Source organism: Felis catus, chromosome D3 (assembly GCF_018350175.1).
Source record: "Felis catus isolate Fca126 chromosome D3, F.catus_Fca126_mat1.0, whole genome shotgun sequence".
Lineage (NCBI taxonomy): Eukaryota > Metazoa > Chordata > Mammalia > Carnivora > Felidae > Felis > Felis catus.
The window spans coordinates 26,305,026-26,320,252 of NC_058379.1; the positions used below are offsets into that span (position 1 = coordinate 26,305,026).

Here is a 15,227-nt window from a genome sequence, read left to right on the forward strand (position 1 = left end):
TAAATTTGTGTTAATTTGCTACGGCACAAAAAAAAAAAAAAACCCTGCAGTAGAACAAAACTGTCTTTGCTGGGTGACCCTGAATCTTCTTGAGGATCTATAGACAAAGTTTTGATGGAGCTTTTCTTTAAATGCTTACTGATTTATTTTGAGAGAGAGGAACAGAGGATTCTAAGCAGGCTTTGCAATGACAGTGCAGAACCCAACTCAGGGCTCCAGTTCACAAACAGAAATCATGCCCTGAGCTGAAATCCATAGCCAGATGCTTAACCGACAGAGCCACCCACGTGCCCCTTGATGTAACTTTTTAACAAACTATTGAAAATACTTTAAAAAAACCCCACTTTGCGGGGAGTGCCTGGATGATTCAGCGGGTTAAGTGTGTGAATGGTTGGACAGCACAGAACCTGCTTGGGATTCCCTGCCCCCCTCTCTCTCCACCCTGAAATGGTCAATGTGAGTAGATCTGACTCTGATCCTGCTGCTGCTCTGGGTCTTTCCATGCCTCTGCTGGGTTAGGGTTGTAGAAAGAATAAGACACTGAGAGAAAAGGCGACCAAAGCCTAGGGGCCTCGCTGTGTGGCCCGGGTCTACTCTCTTCCCTGCTTGTGATCTCGATTTCCCTCATTTGGGGTAAGCCTCTGGCTCCTGCCAGACTCTGGCTATCACAAGAGCTAATCCCAGGGCCCGCTTCTGCCTTAACAGAAAGAACCGGGTTTTCTAAGCCAATATTCTCGGTGAGAAATCAGCAGGCAGCAGGCGTGACCCATCACTGCTGTATCAATGACTGTTGCACCCTGTATCACCACGCAGGGAAAAAAAATGGTGAAGAATCTTTAGAAGCAATCTCGTAAGAGCGTAAGATTATCAGTGGTCATTATTAGTGCCTTCGAAGGCCTGTGACTCTGGAAAAGAACCAGCCGCGAGAAATAAAAAGACACAGGTATGGATGCTTACGGAAAATAATCTTACGTTTTTATAGAAATTTTCATCTGTGCACTGGTTGCTTTTGCCTGTGAACTCATGTCACTGCACTTTCACAGAACTGAGGTTAAAGTCAAGGTCTGCTGGCCACTCTGCCTGTCGACTTCCTGATGAATTACCATCCAGGCCATGCGTGGTGTCCAGGCTGGACCCCACGCTACCCGCCATTTTTGAAGGTCTCGACAAAATGGAGTATGTCTGAAATAAAGAGGCGGGGTGGAGACAGGCTTCTGGAAGCCACCTCACGCCTTATGGTCTGAGAAACTGCGGAGGGCACTTAACAGCTTCGTTCTGAGGTGGTCTGCAGCTTGGAAGGAGGGGGAGGGGAAAGGCTTTCAGGCTGAAGCAGGCTATTTTGTTCTGCGTGATCCTGAGACTCATTGAACCAGATGGGTAGAAATCGCCACCAGGTTGACTTTTTATAAGCCGTGGTTTATTGGTCCTGGTAGATACTAGAGTTTGTACACCACAGTCTACAGAGCCTCTGCATTCTTGGAGGCCTCACAGGGGCGTCTAAGGGGTCAGGGAGAGAGACCAAGTAGGGAGGCTTGACCCCGAACCTTCATTTCTTTCTGCACTCCATCCTAAGTTAGAATTTTCTCCAGGACTTTGTGTTGGTATACAAAATAAAAGAGTATGAAGAGTCTCTGTGCTCCAAGTTCCAAAATGGAACTGTATTTTTTACTGCACCTCCTGTCTTTTTTTTTTTAATGTTTATTTGTTTTGAGAGAGCGAGAGTGAGCATGAGTGGGGAGGGGCAGAAAGAGAGGGAGAGAGGGAGAATCCCAAGCAAGCTCCCCCTACTGTCAGCGCAGAACCCACTGCAGGGCTCGAACCCACAAACTCTGAGATCATGACCCGAGCCCAAATCGAGAGTCGGACGCCCAGCAGACGGAGCCACCCAGGCATCCCAACGTACCTCCTAGCTTAACGTAGAAGGTGAATATTGCTGGTGGTGGTGATGATGATGATTTTAACGTGTTGGCTAGGCAAGCAGAGGCCCAGGAAGGGCAGGAGACCTGGTCCACATCTATTTGGCGGTGCAGCCCGGACAGAACCCTGTCTCCTGACTCATCAGTGGCTCTTTCTCTCACGTTGGCACACGTGGCTTTTAAAGAACTTGTGCCGAGCATTTGCGGACAGGGGCTTGCTGCTAAGCAAGATAATTAATTAGATGTCTTCTGTTGTGGTCCTTCAGCGAGAGTCTCCGTCAGACAACTCCAGTCTAAACGCACACACTGCCTGGGAAGTAACGCGTGAATGCGTTGGCCCCAGGTCCCAGTGACACAGACACGCGTCCACCAGAGTGACAGGCCAGTTACTGGGTGGAGAACAAGGGCCGTGACAAGAGAAAGGGGGAAGAAGGGGTCTGTTGAACACGACAGCAGAGTTTGCTTATCGGGAGTGTGGGGGGTGGGGTCCGCCTGGAAATCATCATGGCCCCTGCACTTGCTGCCTGAGCCCAAGCCGGCTCCTCGACTTCTCAAACGCCAGTGTCCTCATCCACAAACTGGGTACCAGCCTCAAAAGTTGGGAGACAATGTCTACAAAACAAGTAGGTTGTGCAGCCTGACACAAAGCGGGTCCTCAGCAAAGAGTACCCGCCTGGCTGGGGGATCCAGTCCTCCCAAGCTAGAAGGACGCTCGGAAAGCCAGATGGCCTCCGTGGCATCATTTAAACGTGTGCTATCCTGCAGTAGGGAGCCACGCTGTGCTTGGGAATGGGGCATCAACCTTCTCAGAATAATGGAGACAGGCTCTGAGTCTGCATCTTTTTAACAGTCTGGCTGGAGCCCGGGACCCCTAATAAATAAATTAACTCAAAATTGTGCCCGTGGCGGGAGCTGCAATCTTTAGTGCGACCCACATCTTCCCACTTTTCTCACTGCGGCCTAATTTTACCCAGGCTGAGAAACATACAAGTCACACACAACACAGCAATGGAAGGCACCTTTCTAGAGCACTGGTCTCCGACTGGGCCAACTGGAATTGACGCACTCTCAGCTGACCTAGGAGTCAGAGGTCATCCATCGACCTCGCCACACTTCTCCCCCCCCTCCCCACCCCCCCCCCCCCCGAGCCCCCAGAAAGGTGAGTAGCTACAGACCCTGGGATAGCCCCAGGAATAGATGGGGCCGTCAGCTGACACATCTCTCCCTCCAGGAGTAATCAGCTTGCCCCAGGCCGCGGGGAGAACAGCTTAAAGCATTTCCCCCATTCATCCGAGAAGGCTGACGCCACCGCTGAAGTCGCAAGGCAGAGCCCGAGTGCAGGAAGGCACGGGGAGTCAACGCTGCCACACGGGCCGCCTGGCTTTCCGAGCACGTAACCACGTTTCCAGCCTGGAAGGCCTGTTACGCTCGGATTGAATTCCCAACACGGGGAAATGTGACTTTTCATAATTTGAACAAGTCTCTTAAAGAACCTTACCTCCAGCAGAAGCACCACACACACACACACACACACACACACACACACACACACGCTGTTTCTCTCTCTCCGCCCCCGGTGGGTGTGAATCCTAATTGAGAGCTCAGTTTGGAGAGGTACTTCGACGAATCCCTCGGGCTCCCATCCAAACCTTGTACCCTGGGAGATGAGACAATTAAGAAGGAAGTACACCGTGGAGCTGTCAGGATGGGGGAACAGGAGGAGAGGCTGGCACCCAGGTAGGAGCTGGGGCTTTCCTCCGGATGTTGGCTCTGCAGCCTGGCAAGGCACGGACTGCCATTCACTGCTGATAATCATTTCAATGGCAGTGTGACCAGAGAACAAGGTTTGTGCCATATTAATTCTTCGAAATGTGTTGAGACTTCTTTGTGGGCAATTTCCCCCCAGTGTCCCCCCCCCCCCCATTCTTGTGCCACTGGTCAGATATCTGCTCTGTGTCTAGTTCAATTCCAAGTTAATGGGGCAGAGAGTCAGGATGGAGTCTCGCTGAGACCCAAAGCCGTGAAAATGCAGATAGGAAGCCGGGGTTCAGATGGGATTCCCGGGGACCTCAGAAAAGTAGGATTGGGACAGAAGGTGAGCATGAGGCTTTTCACCTGGAACAGAAAGAGATAAGCATGCTCCTTATCAAGATGAGGGTGAGGGCAGGGTCCCTTTAAGGCTCTGAAGGATCCCCTCTAAGCTGAGACTGGAGTGATGTCTGTGACCCTCTATGACCTTGCCACCAGGATCTTGCTTCCCAGGCTCCTTGCTTCCTGTCATACCTCTGCCCAGCCTATACCCACACCTGCAAGCGCCCACACCCTGTGCCTCTTTCCAATTTGGTTATTTTTATAACTTTCATTTGTTCTGCTGATAGCTTTCATTTATTAGAAAAGCTATCTTAACACCCCAAACCCAACTAATCCAATTAAAAGTGGGCAGAAGATGTTCACAGACATTTCTCTAAAGAAGACCTACAGGGGCACCTGGGTGGCTCAGTCAGTTGAGCGTCCGACTTCAGCTCAGGTCATGATCTCATACTCCATGAGTTCGAGCCCCGTGTCGGGCTCTGTGCTGACAGCTCGGAGCCTGGAGCCTGCTTCGGATTCTGTGTCTCCCCCTCTCTCTGCCCCTTCCCTGCTCATGCTCTGTCTCTCTCTGTCTCAAAAATAAATAAAAACATTTTAAAAAATTAAAAAAAAAAGAAGACCTACAGATGGCCAACAGCCACATGAAAAGATGCTTAACATCACTGATCATCGGGGCAATGCAAATCAAAACCATGGCGAGGGATCACCTCTCCCCTGTCAGAATGGCCAAAATCACAGATACAAACAAAGGTTGGAGAGGATGTTGAAGAAAAAGGACCCCTCTTGCACTGTGGGCGGAAATGCAAACTGGCGCAGCCACCTTGGAAAACGGAAACTTAAAAATCCTCAGAAACTTAAAAATCAACTACCCTATGATCCAGGAATCGCACTACTGGGTATTTACCCAAAGAATACGAAAACGTTAATTTGAAAGGATACATGTATTCACAGCAGCATTATCTGTAACCGCCAAATTATCGAAGCGGCCCGAGTGTCCATCGATTGATAAATGGGGAAAGAAGAAGTGGCATATATACACAGTGGACTATTCCTCAGCCATAAAAAAAGAATGAAATCTTGCCATTTGCAATGACACGGATGGTGCTAGAGAGTATCATGCAAAGCGAAGTCAGTCCGGCAGATTTCACTCATCTGTGGAACTGAAAAACCAAAACAAATGAGCAAAGGTGGTGGTGGGGGGGGGAAGGGACACACACAAACCAAAAGACAGATGCTGAAATATGGGGAACAAACTGGCAAGTGCCGGAGGGCAGGGGGGTGGGGGGGATGGGGGAAACAGGTGATGGGGATCAAGAGCACACTTGTCATGACGAACACGGAGTAATGTATGGAATTGTGGAATCACTATATGGTATAACTGAAACTAACCTACCACCGTATGCTAACTATCCTGAAATTAAAACAAAAACTTGTGGGGCGCCTGGGTGGCTCAGTCGGCTAAGTGGCCAACTTCGGCTCAGGTCATGATCTCATGGTCCGTGGGTTCAAGCCCTGCGTCGGGCTCTGTGCTGACCGCTGGGAGCCTGGAGCCTGCTTGGGCGTCTGTGTCTCCCTCTCTCCCTGCCCCTCTCCTGTTCACACGCTCTCTCTCTCTCTCTCTCTCTCTCTCTCGGCCTCTCAAAAATAAATAAACGTTAAAAATAATAATAAACAAACAAATAAATAAATAATATCAGGCATATCAAGTCTGTAACTTATAGGAGCAAAATCTCCTCAAAGAGGAACCTATCTAGTACAGCGAGGACTGGGTATGTTCACTGCAGAAACTTTAGAATATGTAAATACGCTTGAAACAAACAAAAATTTAGGTCACCAGCAATGCCTTCCACCAGAATGTTGGTGTGTTTCCTTCTGGGCTTTCTTCTCCCCCTTAACGAGGCATGGTCAGCTCTACGGGCTCTCCCCACTGGCTTGACCGCAGCTGACTCATGCCACTGCTTCCTTCCCTCACTGCCCAGCTCATGCCCACACCTCCTGCAGGTCAGCAGCTGGCTCCTGCTTCACCTTATTAAGAGGGGTGTGACAGGCAAAGGTCTAGGATGGGAAACTCAGCAGCCCCGGGTTTTGCAGCACCTAATTTCCTGTGTGACCCTGACCTTCCCCAGGGTCCTTGCGAGAGTGGAGAGGGTTGCACTCCATGGTCTGATCGTTGATTGTTGTGGCTGCAACGCATGCCATCCCCCACAGAGACAAAGCCCAAGAGGGGCGAGGGGCCGATGCAGCCCACACAGGGGTGTGTAAGGAGGGCACCGCCTCTGAAGGTTAGGTGAAGGCACCCTGTTTCTTCCCAAAGCAGTCGCAAAGAAGATGTCTCTCCCTGCTGCCCAGGCTTTGCGACAGAGGCTGGGATGGGGACAGAGAGGCTGCAGCCAGACAGGCAGCTGTGGGTTCCAGAGAGGTGACAATGCCAAGGTTGCAAAGGCAGCTTTGGGGGACAGGACGCTATGGGTCTCCTGCAGGGGCTCAACAGCCCGGGCCCATGTGGCCACCCGGGGCACCCCTGGCCTGCAGCAGCTTGAGACTTGAGTGGAGATGGTAGGAAGCAACCTGTCTTCCGAGAAAGGAGAGAAGCCCCGACACTGAACTTGAGAGGCCTTGCCTATCACCTGCTGGCTAATTTTGCATCTTCGAATCAGTCGTTGCCTTTGTGAAGCGATGCCCATTTCTGGGCACAAACACAGTGCACACCCTTACAGCCTGCGTGCCTGGTTCTAAGCGATGTCCATCTGGTACCTCATTTGACTCTGACAATCCTACCAGGTAGGCAGAGGGCTGAGTCCACGGAATGCCAATCTGCAGATCAAGAGTGGTCAACACCTGGCCATTTCATGTGGTCGGTTCAAAGTATTACATCCACTTGACGCGTGAGGGGACTGGGCCCAGCTTGGACGCGTCACTGGCCACGATGACAAACTGGAGCCCACTCTGCAGACACGTCCCAGGGTCACCTCCCCCAAGTCTTGGAGAGCTGGGCCAGGCGGTTTTGGTGGCAACAAGGAGATGCTGACACTGGAGAGGAAGCAAGCATCCTGCCCCTCCTCACGGGAGCCAGCCGGTTGTGCCTCCCACCATGAGATGCATCCGGGTGTCCCCGCAGATGCGGCCCCCAGAGGACCCGAGACAAGGAGTTCCGTCTACCGAAGGCTGCAGGGCACCCCAGGGCCCCAGGCCACCTGCTGCACCCCGCTGCACCTGCCCCCCCCCGTAGGTTACCTCTCCGTGTCACTGTCGCTGGATGCCAGCTCCTCCAAGGCTGCCTGCAGGTCGGCAATCCGCCGGATGGACGTCTCCAGGTCTGTCTGGAGGGTCTGTCTCACTGCCGAGAGGTCTTCCACGTGCTTCTCCTGGAGGCAGAGACCACAAGCACACGTTGGCCTTGGGCAAGAACCCACACACCTGCCAGAGCTTCTGGGGAGGAGACACACGCTGGGCTGAGTCAAGTGTTCACTGAGCACCTAGTACATGGTGGGCACCCCTTGAGGCACGCTCTCTGCACAGATGGGCTTATGGACCCTCAGAGAGATGCTCTGAATTTTATAGAGGGCAGGGGCATTTGGGGGGCCACCGGGGCGTAGCCCATGGACAGCGCTCACTCATCCACGCTGGGGTTCTGAGCCCAGCGTGTCCGACCCCAGAGCCACACTCGGAACCTGCACCACCCACTTTGCACCAGGCACTACACCCTGGATGGATGAGCAAATGTATGAGCCAATTAATGTTTCCCAGACCAGTCACCGAAGCTGGTTCAGGAAGCTGAGTCTCCCTCAGGGATGGATCTGCAGTGGGAGATGGGTGTCGGCTGGGGAGCAGACAAGAATGGTTCGCGGGGCGCCTGGGTGGCTCAGACGGTTAAGCGTCCAACTTTTGATCTTAGCTCAGGTCATGATCTCACGGTTCGTGAGGTCCAGCCCCAGGTCAGGCTCTGTGCTGCCAGGGCAGAGTGTGCTTAGGGTTCTCTCACTCTCTCTGCCCCTACTCCACTCGAGTGTGCTCTCTCTCTCTCTCAAAATAAATACACTTTTTAAAAAAGAACGGTTCCCTTTCCACTCTGCCGTGCCGTCCTCAGAGGGTGCAAAGACAAAAATTGACAAGCCAACGGGGCTCGTCCCAGAGCACCCCACTGCCGTTTACTAAGATCCTTCTGTGCCTGGCACTGTGCTGAGCGTCTTACCCTCAGGACCTCCCTCCTTGCTCAGAAGCCTGGAGGATGGCTATCATTGCTCCCATTTCGCAGATGAGAAACTGAGGCCCGGGGAAGCAAAGGCTTAATGGCAGTGCTGGAACTCCAGCTCCGCGCATCTGCCTCTCCTCTGTGGGCTCATCTCTTCCCCATCTGACCCTGCCCTAATCGGATTCTGTCCAGACTCGGGAAAACCTCTGACTTCCATTGGCAACAGGTTTCACCCACCCCTACCCTTTAATTGCAGTGATTAGCAACTGAGGGTGATTTTGTGCTCCCCCCAGGGGACACTCACTGAGCAATGCCTAGAGACATTTTTGGCTGTCACACCTTGGTGTGTGTGTGTGTGTGTGTGTGTGTGTGACTGGCACCTTGCAGGGATAATGCCCAACATCCTATAATGCACAGGACAGCTGCCTCCACAGAGCACTACCTCGCCCAAATGTCCACAGTGTCCCTGAGAAACCTCGGGTTAAACCCAGAATCTCACCTGCCAGCAGGTAAGCCCAGGGGGAATCAATCAAAGGCAGAGGGAGGTCTGTAGGGGAGGATGCTTCGAGCGGTGGTGTTGAGGATGGGGAGAAGCTGAAAGCAGCCTCATCAGCCAACAACTGGGGATCGGTAGGGGGGTCACGGTGCACCACTTTGGCGCTCTTAGACATTCCCGTTGGAAATAAGGGCTGTGGCAGCATGGAATGCTTCTGCAGAATGAAGGCACGCAAACGGAATAGAACGGAGGAATATTGTGTCCCTAGCAGTCTGCAAATAACGCGCGCACAGTTGGAAAAATACTTAGGAAGTTGGTAGTATTTATAAGATGAGGATTAAGGGAGTGGGTATTATAGATAAAATGTTTCTTTTAAGCTGTTCTAATATTATTTAAGGATTATTTGCCGACTTTAAGACATTTTTTCACATTAACGTTTGTTTATTTTTGAAACATTAAGAGTGTGAGCAGGGGAGGGGCAGAGAGGGGGAGACAGCGAATCCGAAGCAGGCTCCAGGCTCCGAGCTGTCAGCACAGAGCCCAACGCGGGGCTCGAACTTGTGGACCCTGGGATCATGACCTGAGACGAAGTCAGACACCTAACCGACTGAGCCACCCAGGTGTCCCTTGTCGACTGTTGTTTTAAGGAACACATCTATACCAACCGCTGAGGGCGTGGAAGGGGGCAAAATATAAAGACTTAGGGTCAGACCTAAGCACAGTCCCTGGCTGCCCATTTAACTCACTAGCTGTGCAACCTCAAACAGTTTACAGCCCCTCTCTGAGCCTGGGATTGTTGCCTTTGTTTCATAGATGAAGAAATGGAGGCCAGTGAAGGCATCCAGGGCAGTAAGGTACAGAGCCTGGATTTAAAGACTACTCTTGCCCCCGCTCCCAGGCCAATGATCTTTCTGGGGCTACCTGTGCACACCCCCGGAGAAAGTCAGGGAGGAGCAGGGGCTGCTCCCCAATTATGGGGACATGCACAGCTCTCCTTTGCAGAGCGGCTCAGCCATTTCTGCTTATTGTGAGTCTGTGCCTTTCATCCGATTCTGAGGTTTTCCCATTTTAACGAGAGAGAGAGACAGACAGACAGAGAGAGAAAAGGCAAAAACTGAGAAGCCCAAGGGCTGAGCAGAGGAGAATCGGCGTGGAGAGAGGCGGTCGGGGGGGGGGGGGTGACAAGGAGCTGGAAATGCATTGCAGTTGATCGAAGCCGCCAGCTGTGAAATCCCCATCTTGGTGCTGACAAGGTGAGAGACGGTCCGAGGCAGGGCACCCCCCTCCCCCACTGGGCAGGAGGCCAGTGGGCTGTCAGAGGAAATAACACACAGCGTGGGATGGCTGAGGAGGTACCTGCCTCTGGACACCCACACGTCAGCTCCTAACGACACCCAGAGAACTGGCTGGGCGCGAAGTCCCCGTGGCTTCTGAGCTCAGCCCCTTCCTGGGGGTGACAGAATCGACCACCTTCTCCCAGGCGACGGGGCACCTGTGTCTTTGTAAGACACGGAGAGTCTGTGCAAGGGCCACGGCTGGGCCGTTTTAGGCATGTGGTGAATGTTTATTTGGGAGATTGGGAAAGTGAAAGTGAGGCGGGAGCAGTGGGATGGCCATGCAGCCGGGAGAGGACAAAGCCGAGATGGGCGGCCAGGTCTTGGGTTTCTCAGTAACAGCCCTTTATGCCTCATGAGCCTCAGGGATGAGAAGGGAGCACAGAGGTCCCCTCCCAGCTGTGGCTGGGTCAGCTGTGCCCATGCAATGTCACACGGAACCCTCCCGGAGCCTCCTGGTGGGCAGAGGACGGGGCCACCAGGGACAGGCACTGTCATCTCAGGGGTGGGTGACTCTGGACTGGGACTAAGCAGGGGGGCAGAGGAGAGGAGGCGCTGAGACGAAGCAAATCTGTAATATCATGAAAGACAAAGTGGCCTCTGGACCCAGGGTGCCGGGGTTCAAATCCCAGCTCTGCCATTCACTGGCTGTGTGACCTGGGGCATGTTACTCAACCTCTCTGATCTCCAGAGAGGAAAGGCTTGGCCAACGCTGGCACTGCTATCATTTAATTCTTAGAGGAGAACGAGGAGTAACCGGAGTGGGGGGGGAGCATTGCTGAGGTTTGCCAAGGTCACGGGCGAGCAAGGACTCTGGCTGCAAGGCATTTTCAGTGCCCTGCAGAGGAAGGATGTGGGTGAAAAGCAAGGGCAGCGGAGGGGATAATGTAACCAGACAGAGCGAGGAGAGCTGTGAGCAAAACCATCCATAGGGATGCCTGGGGTGGCTCAGTCCATTAAGTGTCCGACTTTCTGCTCAGGTCATGACCTCACAGTTTCATGGGTTCGGGCCCCGCGTCGGGCTCTGCACCAGCAGCGTGGATCCTGCTTGGGGTTCTCTCTCCCTCTCTCTCCCTGCCCCTCCCCTGCTTGCGCCGCCTCTGTCTCTCTCCAATAATAAAACAACAACAACGAAAGAAAACCCTCCGTAGATAAGGGTATCTGTGGACCAAGGACGGGGCCCGGGGGAGTCACATCAGACTCAGCGGGAACACCCCAAGGAGACGGTTTGGGGAAGTCTAGAGTATGTGCCATCAGTAATCAGCAAACCTTTCCTGTTTCAACTTGGAAGACAAATAGCGTTTGCTGATTGCACAGACCAAGTCATTAGGAGAATGGATGCGGTGCCCCAAACAGTGTCCCTGGGGCAGACAAAACAATGCCCCCGCGGGAGACCCCTCGGGAGACACACAGGGGACACGCAAGAAGGGGGCACAGGGGAGGCACCCTCTCTCGCGTCTGGGAGTCTGGGACCTTCTTCCATTCTCCACAACATCTGACTAACAGTGCTTGGGATTGGACTGGGACCACCATGTGCACATGGGGTTGCGTTTGGAGGCCAAGCGTGAAGCCGGTCTTCTCTGTTTTCATCTCTCTTTGGAGGCTTGAAGCGTGAAGAAGTTGGGGGAGGAATTAGGACACAGAACTATTCAGATAGTTAGACGTATATGGCAGAAACCCACTAGCAAATATGCCCACGTTCATCTATGGCTGCAATTGAGCCATATGCACACTGTAATAACACACAACATAGATATTATATACATGTATGATATATTCATTACATGTATGTATATGTATGTTTATATACCTTTCATTCATTCAATAAACATTTATCGAGCACCTACGGTGTGCCAGCCCTGATCTACGCACAAGCGATGCAGGCTAAGTCCTGACTTCTACGGAGTTCAACATTCTCGCAGGGACCTCATCTATCTGTATTGCTGGTGTTCAGAACATAGCAGGCGCTCAGTGTATGTTTGGGGATCGCATGAATGGTGTTATAGCATGACTCTAAGTGGTGAATGAAGGGGGGGCCTGGGAATTCATTATGCATACGTACTTCCACGCACACAGAGATAAATACAGTACTGTGTGTATGTGCTGACCTCCCCAGCATCGCTTAAGAGAATCATTAACCCTTGTTAAACTTCCAGGCTACTCCCCTGGAACATGCCACACAGAGCTGCCCGTGTGGGAGGTCGTTCATACGATAATTAGTAGCTGCAATTAAAATCATCTCCTCCTGTGACATTCCATTGGAGGCTAATATTTAAAACCGTTGTTTGTTTTCTCTGCCCAGGGCATCTTTAGCAGACGGCCTCCTGTCTGCAAATGCGCAGGACTCACGCATCAGTTTCTGCGGCTCGAGAGGTTGCCTCTACATCCTTTCAAGGTATCCCACTGCAAAGTTCATTTCTCCTAGTTTATATTGTAGATCAGGCCATCTCAAAACACCTCCTGAACATAATGAAAACTCACTTTGTTTTCTTCTGATGGGCTAAAGACAAATAGAAATGTTATGTTACAGAGCCTGCCTCCCCCCCAAAAAAACATTACACACAAATATATATGCTATTACAAATACATATAAAAACACATGAACACACGTGTACGTGCATATATTCAGATGCACCTGCGTGAACATTCCCAGTCTGACACATAGCACATGCTTAATAAATATTTGTTTAATTCATTATTATGTGAGTATATTTATTTCTATTTTCTCACATGGGCAGGTCCCCTGCTAAATGTATGAAATGCCTCATCTCACATAATTTTTATGAGAGCCCTTAAAGTCAAGTGCGACACAAGCACATAAGAAGTAACTTGAGGACATGATGACAAAGTAATGGCAGAGTTGTTATCTCAAGCGGTGAGAGGTCAGGTGACTTTTGTTTTCCTTTCTATACTTCTCCAGACTTTCTGCAAAGAATATGGATGACTTTTCTTATCAGAAAGTTAAAAACTATATAAGATTTTATTTCTGTCTATGCTGCGAGGAACAATCCGCCAGACCACCCGCTCTGTGCCTCCCACCCTGGCCTCATTATCCCCATTTTACAGATGAGCAGACTGAGCCTCAGAAAGGTGAAATCATCCGCCCAAGGTCATGCACCCAAGACACAGTGATCTACAGCTGGACCCCGGTGTCCTGACCCCAGCCCATGGCTCTTGTCCCTTTGCTCCTGCTTTACCCAAGGATATTTGTGTCTCCAGAGGTGGGGGGAGTCTTCTCTGAAAGAAGTGATGAGATGATGGGGAATTTCCATTGTTTCATTCAAATTGTCCCAGGGTCCCTTGCCTGGGAGAAATGAGGCTGCGAGGCAAAATAAAAGCCCTGTCAACGGTGTCCTGGCTAGAGTTCCAGGGTCATATTGGTAATGGAACAAGCATTAGCATGGAGCTTTGAGTCTCAATGTGGGAAAGGAAAGTCTTGGGGTACCCAGTAGAAACCCCCAAAGGAAGCACCAGATTCTCTTACTTAGCGCCCAACCTCCAGCAACAAGAGGGGTTAAGGATAAGGTGGTCATCACTACGCAAACTCCCTTTCTTCACAATCTCCCTGCAAATTAATTATTTGATTCTGTGTTTATCATGTGGTAATAGACACAGAGAGACTCATCAAAGACCCCGAAGTCACACAGCTAGAAAGTGACACACCGATTCAAGCTCAGGGCTGCCTGTTTCCAAAGGGTCAATAAATACCTAACAACTCCTCCCACCCTTTTCTGCACCTGCAGCAGGCATGTCCAATCAATCCCTGCATACACCCAGGTAATCTAGGGCCAGAATCCCCTCTATGAACCACCAAGCTAAGCATTTCATCCAGTGGCCCATCTACGAGTGTCAGCCGGAACCCCCAATCGTGCCACACCCTAAAAGACCTCCATCTTCCTGGAAATGCATCCTGAATCCTCAAATAAGATACTGATATTAGTTGGTTGGTTGGCAGGCGAGAGGGCCAGGTCTCCTTGAAAACTGGCAAGTGATCTGTGGAATTGAGAGACCCCGGTCGGGGGCGGTGGGGGGCTAACAACAATATGGGAACAGCAGGAGAAATGAAACGCTTATGTGAATTTTGAAGAATTCTTAATCCTTCCTTCCTTCTAGTCCCTCATCTGGCAAAATGCAAGTATGATTTCCAGACAAAAGATCATGGCAAGAAACAAACGAAATAATGTATGGTGGTGTATATCTGGTCTACCTAATATGTGGGCACACACTTGATACGTAGCAAAATGACCTTCTTTCTATGAAAAGACTCAGAAAGTATGAAGCCTGCAGGTATCACATAGCAAGGACAGCCTCATTTTTCAGAAAATGTAGTTTTATAAGCCTGTTGCTTTTTTGTTGTTGTTGAAACTGGAAGGATTTAATACAGTGCCTCAAAGGAGCCTTTATCAGTTGAGAAAATAGAAATAGCTCTAGATCATTCAAACAAAAGAATTTAATACAGGGAATTGGTTATTCAGATGACAGAAAAAGGTGAGAAGCCAGGATAGATTAGCAATGGCAGGGAGGCACTGCCAACCTAGAGCTCGAAGGACAAATCAGAATGTTGGGCCATCCAATGGGAGGCTGCCTGGTGGATGGGAGGCCATCCAATGGGAGGCTGCCTCAGCTGCTGCTGGGGATGCACCCCCAAGGTAGTGCAAGAGAGGGAGAAATATCCTGGCTTCTCTCCCTCTCCTGCTCATTGTCCACTGCCTCCTTTCATTGGTTGACCAATGCAAGGCAAGGAAATGAGAAAACAGAGTTTCCTACAATTTATTTTTATTTTTTTTAATGTTTATTTTTGAGAGAGACAGAGACAGAAACAGAGAGACAGAGCATGAGCAGGGGAGGGGCAGAGAGAGGGGGAGAGACAGAATCCGGAGCAGGCTCCAGGCTCTGAGCCATCAGCACAAAGCCCACCACGGGGTTTGAACTCATGGACCTCGAGATCATGACCTGAGCCGAAGTTGGACGCTTAACCGACTGAGCCCCCCCAGGTGCCCCTAGTTTCCTACAACGTAAAGTCGAGAAGAGAAGGAGCGGGAATGTATCTGAGAGGAAAAGAGGAGAATCCCGGGCACAGAGCACAGACATATCCAGGCTCAACCCAGGCTTCATTATGAAAGACAGGGTGTTCTCAGTTTGTAGAAAGTCATCCAACTGTATGTTTGCAAGATCTGCACACTTTCCTCTCTTTCTCT

The 15,227-nt window shown here is 51.0% G+C and overlaps 1 protein-coding gene across 3 annotated transcripts in view; it reads right to left on the bottom strand.

Moving 5' to 3' along the window:
* The window catches only part of MYO18B (myosin XVIIIB), a 258,450-nt gene that overhangs the window by 30,742 nt on the left and 212,481 nt on the right, over positions 1-15,227 (bottom strand). For all 3 annotated transcript variants that reach the window (XM_006938537.5, XM_045041734.1, XM_045041736.1), the window contains one exon: positions 7,242-7,372. In XM_006938537.5, coding sequence (XP_006938599.3) covers positions 7,242-7,372 — 131 coding nt within the window. The remainder of the gene's footprint in view (positions 1-7,241; positions 7,373-15,227) is intronic.